Source organism: Magnolia sinica, chromosome 1, assembly GCF_029962835.1.
Source record: "Magnolia sinica isolate HGM2019 chromosome 1, MsV1, whole genome shotgun sequence".
Taxonomy (NCBI): Eukaryota; Viridiplantae; Streptophyta; class Magnoliopsida; order Magnoliales; family Magnoliaceae; genus Magnolia; species Magnolia sinica.
The window spans coordinates 116,656,546-116,680,283 of NC_080573.1; the positions used below are offsets into that span (position 1 = coordinate 116,656,546).

Here is a 23,738-nt window from a genome sequence, read left to right on the forward strand (position 1 = left end):
AACATTTAAATACTCTTGAAATTTTTTAGAACCATGGTTAAAACAGAGCTATTTTATATGAGAATTTTGTGCATAACATGTCGCCGAGTAGGATGGTGTGTGATGAGAATGAGGTATACTAAGTTCCATCAGTTCAAACTTTACATGATTATTTACAACCGGTGAGAACAAGCACACCTTTATGCATGATTTTCCCAACTAATGCAGAAAACAGGATTTCAAACTAGGGATGATTCAATTATTGTCTAAATTTCATGGGCTTAATTTCGAAAGTTCATACCTACACCTTAAAGAGTTTGATGAGATTGTCGCAGCCTTGCACTTTAACAGCGTCACCCAAGACATTATTAGATTAAAACTATTTCCATTCTCTCTAAAGGAGAGTTCGAAGTCATGGATCTACTTTTTAATGTCTAGATATATCGAGACATGGGCTAAGATGACCCGGGACTTCCTTAAAAAGTTCTTCTCAGTTCATAAAAGTAACACTCTTATGTGTGATATTATGAATTTATCCCAAAAGGGGATGAGACCTTCCAGTATTGGGGAAGGTTTAAAGACCTACTTCTCACTTGCCAACATAATAGCTATGAGATTTTGCAATAAAAAAATGAATTATTTGTACGTTAGATTGTTTGTAATTAGGATTAATAATTGTTGAGCTGGTACACATCCGAGGCATGCGGACTTTATCGAGTGCCTAACTAGAGCGTGAGTACTTTTCTCTGTATTTTATCAGTTGGTTAGCCACTATGGCTGTTACATGCCAACTAGATATGCATCCCCAACTTTGAATCATTGGTAGGCTAGATTGTTAGTAAATTTTGTGGATAACGATTGGGTTGATACACATCCGAGGCATGTAGAATTTATTGAGTACCTAACCAGTGTGAGTGTACTTTTCTCTATATTTTATTAGTTGGTTAGCCACTACGAATGTTGCATACTAGTTAGATGTGCACCCCCAACTTTGGATTGTTATATAAATTGAATTGGTTGTAATTTATATTGCTTGTGAATGGGATTAATAATGGTTGTAGATACACATCCAAAGCATGAATATCTCACCAGGTGCTTAACCAGTGTGGGTGTACTTTTATGTATTTTATTAGCTAGCTGGTTTAATATGAATATTTTTTCTCTTGGATTTTACCGGGTGGCTAGTTAGCATGGGCGTGCTTTTTTATACTTTACCTATTGGTTAGCGATTATAGGTGTCACATGCTAGCTAAATGTGCATCTCCAACCTATAATATATTTCTTGCATCATTGTACTTAAATAGGACTTAACTAGTGAAATCGCTCGTTGGGTTTTTATATTTCCTAACATGTATAGTTTGTATGTCGTGAATTATTATCTTTGTTATAATACATGCTTGGCTATTATATTGTGTATATAATCTTGGGGGTATTTCTTCACTATGTAGGCCTCTAACGCATTTCCTTTGACATATACAGGTGATCAAAGAGTAGAGAGTGGCGCTTTGCGGGGGCAATTGAGAGCTCAATGAGGAAATGAGGGTTGTAGAGCCCTCTTCTTTATTTAGTTTACACTTTATACATTTGTTTTATTTGTTGTTGTATATCCTTAATTGAGGAATTTTGATTTGAATACTTTGGATTTAGACTTGGCGTTCTTGGATTAGATTATCTTATTCACTTTTGATATCATTATGTATTAAACGTGACTATAATTGTTGGTTGCAAATTGACCACTAATTTAACTATGCGGACACGTGGGAAATTCTCCCACGTGCATTCCTATTTTAGTTCATAACCTGAACTTGCTATCGGGGCCTCGTTACTCAGGTGCCCAAGTTTGGAGTGTGACACAAAGTCAAGTCGTTCTGCTCATCATACAGGCTGGAATCAATGGACAACCTACAGTTTGGCTCACATGTGTTGCCCCATTGCCCATATATGGGTAGTTCTCTTTCAAAAAAATATTTTATAAGGAGTTGTGTAATCTAGAGTTCTAAGGGGCCACTGCGAGGTATGTGTGACATCCACTCCTCCATTTTTTTTCACAATCTCATGCTAGGACGTGAACCTTAAAATGAGTTAGATTTAAAACTCGAGTGGGCCATTATTTGGCTCGAAATTCGATCATGCGTACGTTTGTATAGTGTTAGGCATGCCACAACCTTTTATAGCTCAATCTGAATCAAACACATTGACCTAAGCATCGTGATAAACAAAGGGACTGAGCAGTTGCTAATTAATGTTCAATAATTAAAGTAATTTGACCATCTATTTAGCCACTCATATGTGCAATCAAGTGATTTACAAAGGGTTCGAGTACCCATAGGTGGTGAAATTCCACTATGGCGTGCGTGTGTGGGGTGTGTGTGGGTGTGTGTGTGTAAAAAAAAGTGATTTACAAAGGGAATGGTGTATCCTTCTAATGAGTTCTTTTTGCCTTTTAGATTAAAAGATTTTTTTCTCACCATGATAACAAAGATGATTTAATAAGCATAATACGCGAGTAAAAGGAATTCAATTGTATCGATAAAATGAGAAAACTTGCAAAAGATAATCCCTCTTTGATCCAACACCTATAGTGTGGATGGTGGGTCCTAGAACTAAATCTTCACTGGTCTGGTGACAGGGGCATAGATGAAGGAAATTACACTACTAGAAAGAGAAAATGAAAAAAAGTCTTCCTCGCAATCCAATGCTTGACATAGATGGAAGGGAATTCCACTATTCCTAATCTAAGACCGGTCTAGTGTAACAACGTGGATGGATTATGTTAAATTAAGATAAAAGATAAAATTAATAAGCAGCGTTGCACTGTGGATTTCATTTTATATGTGTTGGGTTGGCGAGGGTTTGGAACTCTTCGATCTTCCTTCTATGAATAGAATCTTGAAGTTGGTTGTAATAAGAGATATTCATAGCCACTTCTCTAGTCTCCTGATGTGGAAATAACTATATGGACCCATTAACAGTCGTGGCCTATCAAACGACAACACGTAAGCTAGTAGTTTATCATGAGTTGACCATTAATTGTGCACACGTCATATCCCCACTATATGGACATGAGCCTCTCTTAAGTTGCCATGTGTGGTGATAATCATCTACTTCTTCGCACGATCGTGAATAGTGTGATATAATATTAGGCAATGTTAGCGCAATCACTATTCCATGCCCTAGATATCTTCAGTTGTAAGACGCACACAACCTACTGTGGTGGATCGGCCGAACTTGTCGTTGGTTGTGACTGTGTTTTAGTCGAAACCTAACCTCAATCATGAGGCCTTTATAGTGAACAACTAAAATTTTCACTTGTACTAGATGTGCGACACGTGTGTCCTCATTGTATCCAACTAGGCTTACCTTTTATGGACTACTTATGACTTTTTAAATTCTAATTTCTCTTTGTCGTTAGAGCAGCTGAAGAGATCTTTAATTTATTTCTTGTAGAGATCTTGCCACCACGTGGCCTTATCCAAGTCATTGGATCTAACACGGTTTGATCTAGCATAAACAACCACATCATAAAAAAACAGTTGGGATGAAAACGCCCCACCATTAAAACTTCCTATCATACCATGATGTTTATATGTAATCCAACCCTTCATAAGGTGCTTCCCACAAGGATGATAATGTTGTGTCTTTATAATAGAAAATAAATTTCAAAATTAAAAGTTTATTTTTAGTATGTAAATAAATATATTGATTATGAAAATATTTCATAAAAATAGTGTATGGCTAGTTGGTAAGAGAAGGGGTTTTTACTTTTACAGCCAGGTTCAAATCTCCTCAAGGATGGTTTGCACTGTCTGCGCTAGTGCATGCAGCGTGGGCGTAGGGCTGCTTGGGCAATTTATTAGGCACACTTTAGCACTTAGTGCGCATTGTCGCATTGAGCCAAAAGAGCCTTAGTCTTTTGACACGTGGTTCAAACCTTTTGGAGACATGGAAGTATTTTAACCTTAGTGTTAATTGAGAGTAAATGTGACATTGTTGTACATGTGGCACCTATGCCACGTGTCGCTCATGTGGCAACAGTTAGGATAATTAGGATATATGGTTATCGTTTTATATTGGATAATTGTTTGTCTAAAAGGGTACAAAAATAACCACCATAGGAAGTATCTCTTTAGGAAGAACTCCATAACCCTTCAATTGGTATAAATCCTTGATACCATAATCTAGAATATATACTCTCCATTTTTCAAATAAAACCATCCATTGTGCAGTACTCTCAAATCTGACCTCTCGTTGTATTTTTTCTGAACGTTTTAAAGGCATATAAGTGTCAAAACTAGATATCAGTTCAACACTTAAATGTGTAAATTTTCGTGTTGAAATTCAGATTGACAGGTCATTATATCCTGAAGACAATTTATAAATTTCCTTCGTTTGCACTTGCTAGAACTACCAGAAAAATTGTAGCAAATTTATCTTGAGAAGTTGAATATTTAAGTTGAGCCTTGAACCTAATAGATCTGGTTGTCTCATTATCTTTTTCTTTTATCCTCTATTGTATACCGTATTAAATCTTTTCCAATAGATAAAACGAATACAGCCTAACCCAAAGCTTCTATTGATTCCCAATAACCATCTTTATTAAGGACAATTGTCATGCTTTCAAGTATGCAATGTTTTTACCAAACTCTACCTATTTTTCAAAATCATTATGAATATGGGTTCTGAGGAATAAAATTGATTATTTTGATTCAAAAAATCTAATTTTCTAGGAATACTTCAAATATTTAAAGCAAAATTCTTCATATCTGTACTTTTAAATAATTACACAAACCCTCCATTTGCTCAATTTTGGAGTTATAGTGTAATTTGTTTAGTACATAATGTAATAGGATATGGTTTTGATCGATCCGCTATGCAAAGCTTGAAGTTCATTTGCCATCAACTCATGATCAGATTAGGGGTTGTAAATTATTGTTTTGACCTCGATCTGCACCCATTTTACAAAAATCCTTGATTTATGTTTTTACGCCAACTGGGCATTGAAATCCTGATTTTTGTATGCGTAGGAAACTATGATAAAACTGAACTTATTCTCATCAACTTAACATAATTTATGCTAGGAACAATCTTATATTTTAGAAAACAAATAGAAACTATAGTAATTATTGCTAATCTAAAGAACAATGCAATATATGAACAAATATACATTTTGTATGAGTAGAGTTAAATAATATTTAAACACAATATCTAAAAAGTGAATAATTTGAGAAATTGTATGCGATAACTCACATATTTGAAGCATCGAATCAACCTGAACGTAAATCCGACAAAGACTCATGACTGATCTCTCTCTCTCTCTCTCTCTCTCTCTCTCTCTCTCTCTCTCTCTCTCTCTCTCTCTCTCCCTCTCTCTCTCTCATAAACACAGTTTCTAGAGTTCCCTCTCGATTTCTCTCCCTGGAATGCTCTCGCAAACACACGCTGGGAGTGTTTAAAATGTTCTCATGTCGGCTCTCACATTTGGGTTCCAGAAGTCCTTGTTATAAGAGGATGTGATCGAATTGGTTGGAAAACTACCACAATACCATTTTTCCCACATGTTGCCTAGATGTCTATTGATTCTCTGATTTGATCTTGAGTAATCTACTCATCATCACACTCACACACACACACACACACACACACACACACACACACACACACACATGTTCTAACGGCCCATACAATGATCAGTTTAGATGTTAGGACAGGTGGTAGTTGGTGATCAACAGTTGGGAGTTTCTCGGTTTGGAGGATGACTACCTCTAATGGTAGATCGATACACTCAATAGATCTCATCGAACCGACTTTTTTAATTAGACAATTTGGATGGTTGTGAGGGTGCTCGGGGACCCATGGTTTTGACAATGTCGATGCATTTAGCTGGTAGGTTTTCGAAGGCAATATTTTTCTACCACCACAAACAGCTGAGAAAGACATATAAGAAATCAGAGCAGTTGAAACTGGTGAGTTTATGTTGGAGAATGACAGTGGGTCCTACGATCTTAAATGGTCTAGATCTTGCAGTTTCAAGGGTTTTTAACACAGTAGACAACCAAACGAAGGAGGAAGATGCGAGAGATTGATCTCTAATAGCAGTGATAACTACGATTAGATGCTGATGATGGTGGGTTAGAATTGGACGGTTGAGATCTCTCCTCAAACGATTCAGATCTATTGTAGATGTGTTGCCTTTTTTAATGAAGAAGATAGAGAGAGTTTGTTTTTAAAATGCTGAAAGGAAACCATTAATTTTTAATTTCTTGCATGCGCACACCAAAGGTTGATATATTCAGGTTCAAGTTCACGTGTGAACAGTTTTAGTTGGGTTGTATGTTGATCATATAGCATGGTATCTAGTATGTTGATCATAGTTTGAAAGGAATGTTGATCATTATTTTTGTTGAATATACTTAATGCATGATTTGGATCATTGAAGAACTATTGCAATCAGATATTCATAATCGTATGGTTAAAAGATATTGAGTCTGAAAGGAATGTCGAATAATATTAGAAATGCAAAATAAGTAGTACAAGGGGTTCTTTAAAGTGTTAAAAGTAGATGTACATTTAATTTTACTAATTGATTGTCGAATTGTGATCTATCGGGCGGAGTTCGCATGGTGTAGGGTAAGAATGGATATATGGAATCATTTTTAGTTTTTAGAAACAAAAAACCGAAGGATTCTACTTAGTGGGTTTAAGTATGCTATAAATAGGCCCGAACGTGGCCCGATGTGAAAGGTGATTTGGTAGATTTGTTGGCGGTTATGTAAGAATCGTAATGTCGGTTTTGTCTGATTTTTAGGTAGTTCCTCTAATGGATATGATAAGAATTCTGATGGATGGTTGATATTGTGACTTAAGTGGAGATATTGAGAATGTACGATTCAATTGGGTTGAATAATATTCAGTTAAATTTTCATCACAATCAAACCCATATAAATGGGTTTTGGGGAGATTGGTGAAAGATAGAAATGTGTACACATGAAAATCATTAGATGCTTAGTAAACTGGCTATAATAATAGGAATTAAACTCTAATGGTGGGGAATGTTCATTAGTGAATTAGGAATAGGATGGATGATTTAAAATTCTGTATGGACGAGTGTGAGTAAGATGGGTTCTAATGTATTTTACGATGATGAGATGGTCTAGATGAAAATTGAATGGTCGGATAGCTTAATCTAACAATGATGAATTTTTTCAACGATCGGTCTGATGAATGGTAGAGTACACTAAGTTATACAAATGTAAAATAATTTCTATGATGTGTAAGTATGCGTAAGTGTGAGTACATCCATGAAATATTATTTCCAAACAAATGGAAAGAAATTAAATAAAATTTGCCCCTAAAACACAAAAGTTATTACAAGTTTAATCATTTATTTAGCCACTTATAAAAGAGACCGGATGATTTTAAAGGAGAGCGCTTGTCATTCTAATGAATTCTTTTTACTTTTTTAGCAGAAATGACTTCAATATTCATGTGACTGCAACCGTAGTTAAATAATGAATCAATAAAGAAATAAAATATATTAGACTAAAAGTTAAAAGTAATTTTATTGATGATTTGCAGTAATTGCAATCCAATACTAAAAATGACAATCTTTTTGTTGCTTGGTGGAGACTAAGCTTCATGACAAGAAGATGATCCGACAGAAGATAAGGATCATCTTGATGGATGATGGTGACTGCCCGGCATAAGATTGCGATCTAATGTGGCAACATGCCAATTCAGTATAGTAGCGTAATAGTTTAATGATGTAGTGACGTAGCAGCCTAGTTGCATAAAATTTGGTGTAGCAATGTAGTAGCCTAGTTGTGTAGTACTGCAACGTAATGATGCAGTAATGTAGTTGCGTAGAATTTGATGCAGTAACATAATAATGTAGTCACATGGCTATGTAGAATTTGGCATAGTAGTATAGTGGTGTACCGGTGTAACTACCTAACAACCTTGTGAATAAGCTGTCATGTGCTGGGTCTCATTGATTCTGGCCCCCTCCCTCGGGTTGTGGAACTCTATTCTAAGTTTTATTTATATATAATATAAGACGGTTATGTAACCACTATTCTAATTTTTTAGTTGTAGGTGGTTATGTGACAAATCCGTTACTTTCTTAGTTATTTATGATTAATAGAGTAGTTAGGCCACTAAAAGATCATGACCTCTTATATCTCATGATATGTTTGTAGTGGTATTGCCGATTGACTTTTGGCACGTGACACATGTCTCATGATCAGGACCAATTGGCCATCACCAATCATTATGAATCGTAATGGACTGTCATGCGTGTTGTAAGTTGAAAATGGCCTTTGGTCGTTAGTTAGCCATCAACCATTTTAATGGCCATAAAATTTCTCATTGAGATATTGCCACCATGTGACATATTATGAGTCATCTAATCTAATAGAGTCAGACTAAGCATCAACAAAATTAGATTGATAGAATTTTTTAACATGCATGATTTTTAAACCATCCATACTAAGGCCTTGCACATAAATTGACTACATTTGCAAAGTTCGCCTAGCACATAATTCTCTCACGCAAGTGGATTGGGTGAGACCTTAGATCCACCCAGGAGGGTGAGACACCTGATTATGGGACCCACCATGATGTATGTAACTACATCCACCTCGTCCATCCATATTGAAAGCTCATTTTAAGACATAATCTACAAATGAAGCAGTTCCAAATCCTAAATGGGACATTATAGTGATGATTAGCCATTAAAAACTTCTAGTGGGCCACAAAAGCTTTGGATAAGGGTTATATTTGTGTGGTCTCTTCTTTCAGGTGTTTGTGACCTTATCAACCGGTTGGATGGCAAATAAATATTCCAGTGGAATTCATAATGTTTTTAACGGTGGGGATTCAATCACGACTCTTTCTTATGGTGTGGTCCACCAAAGATTTGAGTTTATTTTTGGGATCATTACCTAAAACGAGCTTTCAAAATGGTTGGACGGTGTGGATTTAAGACCCGTACATTGCTGTGAGCCTCACAGTCAAATGGTCCCACCGTGATCCGGGTCTCACCAAATCGGCATCCTCGACCCACTTTGCCAGCTCGTTTCAGGGCATGAACCCAGAAGCAGTAATCAATAATCAATATCTGATGGGGACCGTATGATTGAACGCCCACTGTTAAAAGCGTCCTAAGTCTTATATGTAATATTAATTTGCCGTCAAACTGTTAATGGAAGTGGATTGGCTGGTGTAGATACGTGTGGTGCGACGAGGAGCGCCTACACCCCCGAGCTCACAGTTGTACGTACGGTTCAAAGGAGATCCCCACGATGATGTATTTATTTTATCCACATTGTTCATCCATTATCAAGATCATTTTAGAGCATCGTACCAAAAATGAATCATATCCAAAGCTCAAATGGACCACACCAAAAAATAGCAAAAATGAATCATATCCAAAGTTCAAATGGATCACACCAAAAATAGTAGTAAGATAATGATTTTCACGTTAAAAAATTTGTAGGGCCCACCACAACGTTTATTTTCTATACAATCTGTTGATAAGGTCACAAATACGCGGATGAAGAGGATAAACAAGTTTTATATTGATCTGAAACTTCCGTGACCCCAAAAGGGTTTCAATGGTAGACGGTCAATCACCCACAGCTTTTTACAATGTGGTCTACTTGATCTTTAGATCTATCTTAATTTTTGGATCAAGACTTAAGACCAGCTTGAGCTTTTTACAACGTGGTCTACTTGATCTTTAGATCTATCTTAATTTTTGGATCAAGACTTAAGACCAGCTTGAAAAATGGATGGACGATTTGGATATAACACATATCTCATGATGGGACCCAAAGAACTTGCTAAGGTTAATACATCAGCTATATAGCTGGTGTGTGGTACACCAGCCAACGCTTCTACTGTTAATTACGTCGCACTGAACTCGATGAAGGACAAACACAAATTTCAACTTAATCCAAAATTTTAGTGGCCCCCTAGGAGTTTTTAATGGTGGCCGTTCGACCACCACTATTTATTTTGGTGTGGTCCACCTAAGATATGGATCACATCGTTTTTTGGTTCATGCCCTGAAATGAGCTGAAAAATGGATGTGCGGCGTGGATAAGACGCATACATTATGGTGGGGCCAACAGAGCACGTCATGTAGCGACTGTAAGTGTGAGCATGCAATCCGAGTTCCGTTCAAACCTCGTCTCTCTTTAAAAATAAAAATAAAAATCCGCGCCTTTTCTCCATCTTCTCCATCTCTTTACCCCACCGACCGATCCCATCTTCGGAAAAATCCCCAGCTCTCCACATCCATAACACCTATCTCTCTCTCTCTCTCTCTCTCTCTCTCTCTCTCTCTCTCTATCTCTCTCTCTCCATTAATGCTCTGCTCAACGTACGACTCTTCTCCTCTCTTCTCTCACCTGCAAAATGCCATTCTCCCCTTTAAATCCTCCCCATCTTACCCTCCTCTCTCTACCGATAGGGTTATCCATCTCCATTTGTCTTCTTCTTCTTCTTCTTCTTCTTAGAAGTCGATATGTGGAATTCGTCGGAGAACTTGTTCTCGAGGTCGAACTCATCCAAAGAGATCGAAGATGATGAGGAGACCCTCCGATGGGCCGCTCTCGAGAGATTGCCGACCTACAATCGCGTCTCCAGAGGGATCTTCCGCAGCGCCGGCGGAGATTCCACTGAGGTCGAGATCGGCAACCTCAAGCCTCACGAGCGGAAACTCGTTCTTGACCGCCTCTTCAATGCAGCTGGCGAGGATGCGGGCCAACTCCTTCATCGTATGAGGAAGAGATTTGATGCGTAATTCCATCCATTCCTTCGTTTCCCTCTCAATCTCATTCTTCTTATTTGGTGATTGATATATATACCCCACATTCTTTTTCATTTACTACTTTTAGTAGTAGAATGGTACCGAAAAGTATCATGCTTTTACAAAATGTAGAGAAAAAGGGAATGCGGATTTGTACTGTAAACCTAGGTGGGTCCTACTGTGATGTTTGTGAGAAATCTGTCCCGTCCATCCGTTTTGTGAGCTCATTTTCGTAGTTCAAACCAAAAATGAGATGGATCCAAGACTCAAGTGGGCCGCACTAAAGAAAAAGGTGGGTAGAGAAATTCCTACCATTGAAACCTCCCTGGGGCCTACAGTGATGTTTAAATGCCATCCATACCGTTCGTAACGTCTCTTACTACTGAGATGAACTGAAAACACAAATATTAGCTTGATTTAAAACTTCTATGGCCCCACGAAAATTTCAACTTTGGACGTTCAATCCTCACGTTTTCAGTCCACTTGAGTATTGGATCTGGCCCATTTTTGCCCCATGTCCTAAAATGATCTCAAAAAACATATGGACAGAGTGGATTTCTCACAAACATCATGGTGAGCCCCACCTAGGTTTCCAGCGCAGGATATTCCCGATAAAAGGGGTGCATGCATAAAAAAAGTGGGTGAATAGTGGGACCCTTCGTATTATCAACATACCTTTTGGTGCATCTCACAGCTTTTGTTCAGGTCAGGCATATCTGAGGCTATTGGAAACGTTGGTGGGGTGGGTCACCATTTGAAGGGGCTATAACTCAAAATCACAGCGATCAGGCTATGCTAGCGGTCATATTAGCAGCCTGAAAATGAATGGTTAAGAGAATCTGAAAAACGATCAAATATTCAGTGGGCGACAATTGTGCCAATTTGATGGTTAGGATTTTGAATCACTCCATTTTTGGGCCATGTGCTCTCCAAATGGTGGTCCACTAGATCAACGGTTTTGATTGCCACCTGTGCCACGTGTACAGTGGAGATGCTGGATTGGAGAAAGCCTCCATGTTGTGTCCATTATTTTTACTATTAGTTTAGTTTTAGTAATCATTTGAGATTTTTTTTTATGGGAAAGTTAGTGATACAGTAATTAATGCACATTTACATGTTAATTTATTTATTAAAATTATTTTTTTAATGATAATTGAATAATGCTGTCTCCTTCAGTCTCTGGAAGTTAGATATTTTCTTGTACTTCTTTGTTCTCTGTGGGGTTATATTCATTTATCAGCTTACCGTTGTTTTTTACTATGGTAAAAAAACAAGCCTACTTTTAAATTTTTTTCAAATACTCACCAATCATTCTAAAATACTGTCTTAAAAAACTTATTTGAATTTTTACTAACGTCTTGCTAACTAGTCCAGGATGATTTTACCTTCCGTTTTAAATTAATTCAACCGGCACGTATCCTGTATCTTGCATGGATGTGGATTTCTGTGGAAGTCTGTGTTCCTGCGCTGGGATGCTTGATGGGACCCACCATGATGTTTTCGAAAAATCCACTCTGTACATCTCTTTTTCCAGATCATTGGAAATGAGACCAAAAAACAAGTGGATTCAAAACTCAAGTGGACCGCATGAGAGGACACAGTGGAGATTTAGTAACCACTGTTTAAGCATTTGTATGGCCACGAAAGTAAAGTTTCATATCAGGCTAAGTGTTATGTGTTTTCATTTCATCCTAATGGGAATGAACTTATAAACAGTTTGGACAGCATATAAATATCAAGACAGAGCTTAGGAAGGTTTCAACAGTAAGCAATTCTTTCTTAGTTTTTCTTTTTGTATGATTGCCTAGAGTTTTGGATCCACCTAATCTTTTGTAACATTTCCTTAAAATATTCTGAAAAAACGAATGAATGGAGTGGATTGTTCAGAATCATCATGCTGGGTTCCACCCAGCATCACAGTGCAAGAACTTGGGTGAATGCTTTTGCAGGAAATTTGCATAACTTGTGCATGGACGAGATGCCAATCCAAGTGTACAGGAAATTTTGTTGTGGGCTCTACAATGATGTCTTTGTTTGATCCAAGCCATCCATCCTTCTTGGATAATTATTTTAGGGAATGAGCTAAAAAATGATGTAGATCCAAGTTTCAGGTGAACCCTGCAATAGAAAAATATTGATTTATTGAATGTTTACCATCAAAAACTACATGGAGCCCACTATAGTGTTTACTTGCCATCCAACCTGTTGATTAGGTTACGCAGACTTGAAAGAAGGGAAAACACGAATATCAGCTTGATCCAAAATTGTGTGATGTATATAATAAGTACCGGGAGTTATAGTAAATTTTTAATGGTACGTTTTCAATCACTAATGTTACCCGAGATTTGGATATGCCTCATGTTTGAGGACATGCCCTAAAATAATGATCCAAAATTTATAGACAACATGGATAAAACACATACACGATGATGGAGCCTACATATCACAACAACAGAGGATTGGAACCTCATGAGGATTGCATTTATCTCTTTTCTTGCCATCAAAATTTGAATTGGCGTGATATGTATGTGAAATTCATCCATACCACCACTTCGTCACCCCATTTTAGGCCCAGGGACTAAATTTCCCATCAATCTATGACTGTAGGGGACCACACGATTGAAAAGAGCATTGGGCAACACTTACCTTTGCAAGTTGGCTTAGCCTCCTTTGCGACACAAGGTCCAGTTTGTGTTGCCACCAATTGAGGCTCATGTTCTGGTGTGGAAGGATGATTTGAACCATCCATTTTGACTACCCCACCATAAAAAAGATATTTTTACCATAAGTAGTCTTTTTTAGTGATCCTTTCTTTTCATTTTTATGGTTGATTTCAAACCATTGAAAATTTTATTTTCATTGTTCTAAAATCGTTTGCAGATGGTCAAGATCAAGACCATCCACTCCGCATGAATTTTTGGGTAATGTTAGTTGTCGGCGACACAACTTTCGTCGGGCCGGAGAGAGGGAGATGGAGCTTTTCCTCGAGAGCAATAGAGATATAAGGTTGTGTTGGGTGAGACGGTGAGGGAGAGGGAGAGGATTTTGGTTTCCTCTTTGATGGGGAGATAATGGGGCGTGTGATGGCAGGGTTAGTAAAAAAGCAAAGGGGCATTTTTGTTATTTTTAAAAATATATTATGCTGTACTTGACAATATATGATGATAGGTGCCAAAATAGCTAACAGTTGAAATGGTAGGCAGGTATTTGGAAAAAGTTTAAAAGCATGCTTATTTTTTACTGTAGCTAAAAAGTTAGGCTGATGGATGACTATAACTCTTTTCTGTGTGCACTGAAGAAAGAGCTGTTTTTTTTTTTAAAAAAAAAAATTATTATTTTAAATATTTTTATAATAACTGTTTCTCCTCTTGCTTCTTCTTCTGTAATGTGCACTCTACAGTTCCAGTGCATAGTGTGTGCACGATCTTTTCCCTTTTCATAGTTTATTTTTTCTAGCTTCGACGGCAATATATATATGTGTGTGTGTGTGTGTGTGTGTGTGTGTGTGTGTATTCCTTATATTCCTTATATTCCTCTGGCTTTTATCATGTGAATTGGATTTTCTTTTGTTATTTTGTGCATATGTTTTATTTAAAAATATTTGTTAATAATTTGGATGAATCTGGTCAAGGCTACAATGACGACAATGACAACAATGATGCTAATGATTTGAATTTGGATTAAGAATGTGTTTTCCATTAATTCATGTGGGTTCTTCACAGTTCTGGATTTCAACTTTTGCTGTTGGTGTTTTTTGCTTTATCCAAGGTTTCAGATTTATTGGTGGTTTGCATCAAGAATTCTCTCTCTGGCAGTTATTTATTATTATTTTAATTTGTTTGTATGCAGTTGGCAAACAATGTAGAATTGCGTGAACCTGGTTGTTGATTCTGTTTCTTTGTTTGCGAGTACTACAGAGTAGATTTGAAGTTCCCAAAGATTGAGGTTCGTTTCCAGCAGCTAAAAGCAGATGCATATGTCCACATTGGAAGCAGAGCATTACCCACAGTTCCTAATGTTGTTTTCAACATGACTGAGGTAGGGTTGAATACTTTACATATGTTACAATTGATAATGTCTTTGTTCACAGCTTGATTTTCTGATCTGATGTTCTATCATTGCAAGGTCTTCTTGAGGCAGTTCAAGATCTTCCCAGGCAGGAGAAAGCGGTTATCAATATTGAATAACATTAGTGGGATCATTAGGCCTGCAAGGTACTGTTTGGACCTAGTCAAAATTCTTACCATGGAATTGGAGACCCATTTCTTCTGAGATGCTCATATCTGTATTTCTGTTCTTTTCTTTTGTAGAATGACACTGCTGCTGGGTCCTCCAAGCTCTGGAAAGACCACTTTGCTTTTGGCTATTGCTGGACGGCCCGGACCTGGTCTGGAGGTATCTGGAGTTTGTTTCTTTTGCATGGCAAGCGGATTATATCTTTACTTGATAAGAGTACCCTCCACTCCAGTAGCAAAGTATCTTGCGACAGAATTTCTTACCGGCAGTAAACTCCTAATAGCGATATTGTTGGTCTCTCTTATGGAACCTTTAGTTAGAAACCTTATGATTAGTCCTACTCCCACTACATGATGCTAGGGTCTGGGCAATCCAGCCCATGGTCTAAATACCTGTACCTAGTCTCTCACCCCGCTGCCAGCTAAGTGACAAGGTCCAGGCCTGACCTAGCTCATTGACCCAATACCAGCCCAATAGCGTTTAATATGTCTAGCTGGTTTAGGCTGTCTTGTTGGGCTTTCATGTGTGCTCAAGCCCAGTCCGGGCTCTGTAGTTATTGGGCCTAAAAATCATGCCCAGTTCATGCTCATGGGCCATAAGCCTCAGCCCAAATCCATCCCAAAAGCTGGCTGGGTTCGGGCTGGGCCTGGGTCAGCCTGACCCAATTTCAGCTCTACATGATGCCAGCATGATCTGGACCATTCATTGTCAGACTATGGATTGGTTAGAGGCCTAGAAATGTTCTGACCAGATGAGTAGGTCGGAAGCCAAATGTTTCGACTAAGAGGATTCATCACCAGCCTAGCAGAAGCCTGAAGTGGTAAGGGTTAAAAAAAAAAAAAAAAATCAATTGTCCACATATGATGGGCTTAAATCATCTGATTGGGTGATTAGGATTGTCCAGTCAAAAAATTGTCTTGCCTAATGGTTGGCACAATTAGAGCAGTGGTATTGATCATGGTAATTCCATGTGGATTGACCCAAATTTCAAGACTTTGATCAGAGGTTCCCCCAAAGATTTCCTTTTTTTTTTTTTTTTTCTCTTTCTAATATATCATGAGTATTATAATTTAAGGGTATTGACATGTTTGTGTTAGGTTTTATGGAGTCGTAGTGTTGGGCACTTTATTTGTTTTTCACTCTAAAACATTTGTGTCCAACTTACATAATAATTAAGTATTTGTATCACAGGTTCCATTTTAACTCTTTATTAGCATCTGCTTTGTTACCGCCATTCAAATGGTTTGTAGATGTCAGGAAGCATTATGTATAACGGACATGGCCTAAAAGAATTTGTTCCTCAAAAGACGACAGCTTATGTCAGTCAGCAGGATTGGCTTGTGCCAGAGATGACAGTGCGGGAAACTTTCGAGTTTGCAGCACGTTGTCAGGGTGTTGGGATCAAATATGGTAAGCATAACGACTAATAAGTTCATGTTGGGTATAGCTGATTGTTACCTTGGTGTTGTAAGTATATTTTCGTATGTTATAGATATGCTCTTGGAACTTTCAAGGCGAGAGAAGAATGCTGGTATAAAACCTGATGTGGATCTTGATATATTCATGAAGGTAACTGGTGTCACTGATAATAAGTTTTCCTCTCGCTTCAGAAATTGGTCGCTCATACAAATATATATTTTCCTTTCCAGGCATTATCTTTGGGGGGAGAAAAGACGGGCCTTGTCGTGGAGTACATAATGAAGGTATTTGATTAGATGATGCGAATGTCGATACTCATTACAATGGCATTGGGAGTGAAGTAATCGCGGAGTGTTACTAGTTCCCTGAAAATCAATCAATGATGCTGCATGATTGAATTAATGTTTTGTTGTGGTCTTGAAATGGATTTGCCTGCTAATAGTCTTCTATTTGATTCATACATTATGCCATTTTATGTTAGCTTTTTTTTTTTTATACACACGCACACACACCCCCACACACTCACGCCGTAGTGGGGGCTTTCACCACCTAGGGATACTCAAACCCTTGACTGGGTGTTGAAAGTCCCAAGAGTCTACCACCCGAGCAAGACCGGGTGTAAAAAATAGCCTTCTATTTTTTACACTCACCATTTTATGTTAACTTAGCTGCATATTAGGAAATCTCTCGAGTGGGCCCTTTTAGATGGGTATTGAGGTGTAACCCTGTTTCTAAAGCCTTCAGCCTGCTCTTGTTCTCTTCTTCTTTGAAATGGTCTTTCTTCCTTATCAATCAAGTTCCAAGAATTTTCTAGTTATATAAAGAAAAGAAAACACTTGATTCATATTTGTGAAACTAGTGTTATCCGGAGAAGTGTTCAACCATAGTCAGGTTCTGGTTTGCATATTGGCATCTTTTCTTCTTCTTCTTTTGCTTTGTTTCTTTGTTTCTGTTTTTGTTCTACTGCATATGATTGTGGATGTAAACTTAACCAAAGTGGAAAAAAAGTGGATCTATGTGCTCTGCTCTTAATTCAAAGCTTGGGAACTGATCTAATGCCTTTGGGAGCATTGCCGTGGCTGTACCTCCACATACTTCTCTGTGCAACTGACATATATGGATGAGATCCATACAGTTCATCGTGTTGGCTGCACCATTGATTGGTCACTGACCAAAAAATGTCTTTATTAAACAATCCTAACCATCTAGTCAATGAAGTTCTTGATGTGATCTGGTTATTGAGTTAGTGAGCTTTCAATACCTATATCGAAAGAATGGATGGATAAAACACACACACACAAACAACAACAACACACACAAGAATATGGAATAGAGAGGGATGATCAGCTTTATTGAAATTGAAACTTCATTTCTTACAAAGACTTAAATAAAGACTCAACATAACTCATAAAATGTAATGCACTCTACATCTTAAAACTACCCCTATTTATAGACCCTAAAACTTCCAAAGTCCCTGTCAATCATTATGATTTTCTAACTATTTAGATTGAAATCTATCTAATCTAAAGATAGCAACAACTCTATATACAAATATTTGGCCAACTTGTAATGGCCTAAAAGTAGCATAAGTAAATCTAGAAAATCATCCCTAATATCTTTAGAGAATCTTTAGAATCAACAACTATAGCTTCAACATCAGCACCCCTATCTTCCAAAAATGGTCACTGGTTGTCTTTGAAATTTAACCCCCAAAACTATAAGGAAACAACCCAAAATTTAGCACATGCTGGCCCTTGTGCCTAGGTAAGCTCTTTACCATCCGATGCAAGTCATTGAGACCTTTTTTTTTTCTTCTCTTTTATAACCCACTGATTAAAGGATTAGGACTATGATCCATTCACTATTTAAACTTTACTCAATGAGCGATTGGGATTAAGCTATTCCAAAGCAGTTACATTACGGCCGTTATGTAATGGTAATGGTGGCAACTTATTATGCATTATGGGGCTGTAATGGCCATTATGTAACAATAAAGGTGGTAACCGTTATGTGTTATGGGTTCATAATAGCTGCTATGGAAAAAAACCTCTAATTGCCTTGTAACGGCCCTGTAACAGGCCAAAACATGCTTTTTTCACCCAAAAAAAAAAAGAAAAAAAAGAAAAGAAGAAGCCATAATGGCCATTACGAGGGCCATAACAGCCGTTACGACCCGTATCGTAATGGTAATGGCGGTGGCCATTACAACCACCGTTACTATTGAGGAATACCTCGATTGGGATTGCTTCCATTTAGGATCTAGATCAGCTCCCATAAACTAATATAACTCTAGTCTTGGCCATGTGCTCGTAATGTTTTCCATTTCTAACGCTCTGAAAATTGGCTCATACTGTAAAATCATAGGAATTAACAAAATTACATTAGAAAATCAAATTGTAAAATGTGAGATTTTGAAACTTTTTCAACAACATTAGTAAAAATAGAAATATAATATATGCCAAATAAGCCATATTTTAATTCTGTAGGTGTATATGCATGTAAGGCTTATGACTGGGCTCATAAGTACATATACTTGGGCTCGTGTGTTACAGGCCTTACTCTTAGCCTTTTTCCTATTTTATCTTTATTTATATACTTTCCTTATTTGTCCCTTGTTTTTATTTTGTTTTTTCCTCCTAACAAGGGCATATATGTAATTGTCATAGTTTTGAAAATCGGTATCGCATCGGCCGATACGAGCGTATCGTGTCCGTATCAGCTTGATATGATACATAACATCTCAAAAAAGGAGTGCACATAATAGGTTTCTTTTGGATAGGGTCCTAAGCTATGCGTTGTCTAATTGAACTAATGCAACTATATTCAAAATGAATGCATAGCATTTAGAGGGTATGTGATGATCATTTCATCAAACACTCCTAAATACTTTGAAATTAGTCTCAATTAACAGCTGGTTGAAGGGAAATTTCGAAAAAAAATAATATTTTAATAATTTTTAATTAAAAGTGAATTTTATTCACTGAAAATTGACAAGCACTTAACAAATTAGTAGATGAGCCCTCATACATGCTTGATTTCATGTTTGGAGTGCAACATTGCAAGCGATTTGGGAGAAATTGGGGAAATTTTGAATTTTCCTCAATTTCCCCAAATCGGACCACCAACACTCAAATTTTGAAATTAGAATGTATGTGCTGATCATTTAATCGAATACTCCTAAATACTTTGAAATTAGTTTCAATTGACAATTGGTTGAAGGAAAATTTCAAAAAAAAAAAACATGAAGAACCGATTGATATCGAAATCAAAGCTCTAACTTCATGATTTTTCATGCAAAACATGAAGAACCAATGGATTTATAACCATTTGACATTGATTTAAAATAATTTCAACAACAAAAAAAAAAAAATAAGGAAGAAGAAGAATCGGAAATTGAAAATGCTCATCGGATCAAACATGTGGGATATATCGGCACTACCTATGTGTTTTGTATCCCACATGTAGGATACAAGGTATATCGTGGGATATATTAGCTGATATCGTTGATATTTAAAACATTGCTTATGAGACGGGGGTTTTTGTAGTAAAGACGTCTATTTGTATATTAAACTATAGATTGTCATGACAAGTTTATGTCTTGTCTTTTTCTTTTTTTTTTGTGCTCCCATTTTCTGGATGAATTTTCTGATTCATTCCATGTTTTGTCAAGTAAGATTCTAGTTGAAAGTGTAAGGGGCCTGTTTGCATGGATGAAATCCTGATGGATTTCAGTCCCCAGTACTATCTGATACAAGATCCACTTCAGATGTTTGTTGTCTTGTGGGAAAGCGCCACATAAAAAGACTTCGTTTTTATTATTCTTGGAGACCAATTGAAACCCATTTGGTTTGTTCCCTGCTTTCCTGCAAAAAGAGAGGTCATGTACTGACCTGGATCCTGTGTCACAGACTATTGTGTGATTGAAATCCATCTGGATTTTGTCCATGCAAATGGGCCTCAATTGTTTTCCTTGGGATTGAATCAAATTGGAATGCCAAATGGTAGGATTTTAACTACAGTGCAACTTTAAGTATGAACATTACCTAAGACATTACATTTAAGGATGGTTTCTCATTCTCTGCACATTGTTTGAAACACAACAATGTTGGTAGCATGTTGATCCAAACCTGTAACAGTATGGAAGTTATTGGTTTTACTGTTTGCAATCCCTGCATATCATCACCATCATTATCAGCTAAGCCTTATCTAAATGTGTTGGCTGCACGAATCCTGTTATGCCATTCGACTCTATTTGGATTCCATACATATATGAAGTTCTAATGTCCATCTCCCTGATGGTATCTTTCAAGCAATATTATGAAGCATTCATTATTTCATTCACAATTTCGTGGTGACTTTGTTTGAAGACTATGAACCCACAATATGCATTGTCCGCGAGAAGTTTGGGTTCGTGTTTTTGGTTTATATAAATTTCCTGAACACATGACATGCAATGCCTATTACAAATTTGGACTTGTGTTTGTTACTTAAAATACAAATTCCATGTGATTTACATAGACTATGGAGTAATTACCATCAAGTCTCTAGAAGTTCTCTGTGGTACTAAAATTTACCTAGCAAAGGTTTTAGGCTTGGACACCTGTGCTGATACATTGGTGGGAGATGAAATGCTTAAAGGAATCTCTGGGGGACAGAAGAAGCGTCTTAGTACAGGCACGATTGCATTTTGTCATTCTGTTTTTGACACTTCTAGGGCTAGAAAAATGTTGCTGGAATTCTTTAAGAATTGGTTGATGTGCATTCGGCAGGTGAATTGCTCATTGGTCCAGCTAGAGTGCTGTTCATGGATGAAATATCAACTGGTCTTGACAGTTCAACAGCATATCAAATTGTCAATTATCTCAGGCATTTGACACATGCACTTGATGGGACCACTGTCATATCTCTGTTGCAGCCGGCTCCTGAGACTTACGAGTTATTTGATGATATTATTCTTATATGTGAAGGCGTGATTGTGTATCAGGGACCTCGTGCTGCTGCTCTTGACTTCTTTGCATTTATGGGTTTTAAGTGCCCTGAACGTAAAAATGTGGCTGACTTTTTGCAAGAAGTAATAAGTTGTTGCTGTGATTTTAACAGAAATTTACAATGTTACCCTTTCTTGTTTCTATTTTATATATTTATTTCTTTATTATTATTTGTCACTCTAGGTTACATCAGAGAAGGATCAATGGCAGTATTGGTCTGTTCCTGACCGCCCATACCAATACATAACAGTAGCGAAATTTGCAAAAGCGTTTCATTCATGTACTATTGGTAAGAGTTTATCCCAGGAGCTCTCTGTTCCATTTGACCGGCTGTCTGATTATCCTGCCGCACTGTCTATGTCTAACTATGGTGTGAGCAGAGCTGAGCTTCTTAAGGCCAGTTTTTCCTGGCAAATGTTATTGATGAAACGGAACTCTTTTATCTCTGTCTTCAAATTCATGCAGGTAATGCTGCTTCTTGCCATTTATTAAAATTTTAAGTAGGCCTTTTTAGTATATTACCAAAAGAGGAATTATATGATCTGCGAATCAAGATATGCAAAATATACTGAGATTTTCAGTTTTTACTAATGGGGCCTATGGTTCAGTAAGTCAGATCATTCATTTGATGGACTCTACATCTGATGCCCCAAAAATCTTCTTTATAGGACAATCCTTACCTTTCAATTTGTGGACTGCAAATAGATATTTTATAAGAGAAATACAGCAACATTTCATTCAACTGAAAAAGGCCTGGGATCGGCGTCTAGAATCTTCCATTCTGAGAGTTTTTTGGGGCATTGTTCCTCCACAATGACTTGCATCTCAGACCTACATCTGTATCACTGCACCATGCATTTCCCACTTGTTTAGATTACCCAATGATACCACGTATGTCCTCAGGTCTAGAATCACATAGTCCCCCTATACTTGAATGGCTCAATGGCCACCAAGCCAATTTGTAAAGTAATTAGATTGCAGATATTACAGCACAATTCTAGAGATATAGTCTCATAGCTTGGCCTAATTGACTCAAATCAGAAACTGACCTGGGTTAAACTAATGTTGAGTTTGATAACAATAAAAGATCATTAGGCTGTTTTCTTCACAAGCTGTGACATTGATACAAGTATGTTAATCAGAATGTCATGTGATTTGGTGCTGTGAGTTGACAGTCTGGGACTAACATGATGAGGTGTTAATAAATGCTGAAACATGACTATTGGTTGTAATTTTGCAGCTCTTATTTGTTGCTCTGATGACAACGACAGTATTTTTCCGGACAAATATGCACCACAAGACGGTTGAGGATGGAGTTGTATATCTTGGGGCTATGTACTTGGCAACTATAGTAGTTCTATTTAATGGATTCACGGAAGCTGCTTTGTTGATGGCAAAACTTCCGGTGCTTTACAAGCATAGGGACTCACACTTCTATCCCTGCTGGATTTACTCACTTCCTTCCTGGGTCTTGAGTGTTCCAACTTCACTAGTAGAGTCTGGTATATGGGTGGTGGTTACATACTATGCCATTGGCTTTGATCCACTAATAACTCGGTAACAACTTTTCTTATGCACTGATGAAATTTTGTTTGAAAATTTGTGGATTCACTTGTAATGTATTTTACTATTTTTGTGTATTGATCCACAGATTCCTCCGGCACTTCCTTTTATTTTTCATTTTGCACCAGATGTCTTTGCCTTTTTTCCGTTTGTTGGCATCCTTGGGTCGGAATATGATAGTGGCCAACACCATTGGATCTTTTGCATTGTTGGTCGTCATGGTTCTTGGAGGATTTATCCTCTCTAGAGGTCAGATATGATCTTTTCTCAATGTGTACAACTTCAGTGTTGTTTGTTTGTTCATTTCTGTCCTTCTAATCACCGCAGATAGCATTCCAAGCTGGTGGATTTGGGGGTACTGGTTTTCTCCATTGATGTATGCTCAGAATGCAGTTTCTGTAAACGAGTTTCTTGGACATTCTTGGCATAAGGTAACATGATTCTATGTACCAATAGTCTTTTTATGAAAATCTATGAACAGATGGTCTCAATCTCTCACATAGTAGAATCTGCTCTTTTCTTTAAACACTCGAGATCCACATTCCATCTATATTCGATTTGTGCATCATTTTCTTCATATTGATTATGGCTAAGGCAGATAAAATTCTGAAGACTTTAGGCTTATCTTCATATTATATAGAAGATGGGCATTGAGGAGGCTTTCATGCTCTTGGGAGTCGGGACTATTGTCGGTTTACCTATAGTCACATCATCTGATTATTGGTTAAATTTGTTAGAGACAT

The 23,738-nt window shown here is 37.3% G+C and overlaps 1 protein-coding gene across 5 annotated transcripts in view; it reads left to right on the plus strand.

The window, feature by feature from the left end:
- The first annotated feature begins 10,352 nt into the window (after nt 1-10,352).
- LOC131255280 (ABC transporter G family member 31-like) overlaps nt 10,353-23,738 on the plus strand; it is a 29,949-nt gene continuing 16,563 nt past the window's right edge. Inside the window, exons 1-13 of one of the 5 annotated variants that reach the window (XM_058256004.1) lie at nt 10,370-10,779; nt 14,707-14,827; nt 14,915-15,003; nt 15,100-15,184; nt 16,276-16,435; nt 16,518-16,594; nt 16,675-16,728; nt 21,028-21,118; nt 21,214-21,515; nt 21,616-21,897; nt 22,673-22,989; nt 23,084-23,244; nt 23,323-23,426. In XM_058256004.1, the coding sequence (XP_058111987.1) occupies nt 10,505-10,779; nt 14,707-14,827; nt 14,915-15,003; nt 15,100-15,184; nt 16,276-16,435; nt 16,518-16,594; nt 16,675-16,728; nt 21,028-21,118; nt 21,214-21,515; nt 21,616-21,897; nt 22,673-22,989; nt 23,084-23,244; nt 23,323-23,426 (2,118 nt within the window). In that variant the 5' untranslated portion in view covers nt 10,370-10,504. Of the gene's footprint in view, nt 10,780-11,658; nt 11,678-14,706; nt 14,828-14,914; nt 15,004-15,099; nt 15,185-16,275; nt 16,436-16,517; nt 16,595-16,674; nt 16,729-21,027; nt 21,119-21,213; nt 21,516-21,615; nt 21,898-22,672; nt 22,990-23,083; nt 23,245-23,322; nt 23,427-23,738 lie in introns of those variants that run through there. The other 4 variants (XM_058255997.1, XM_058255981.1, XM_058255975.1 and 1 more) reach the window with 4 other exon arrangements.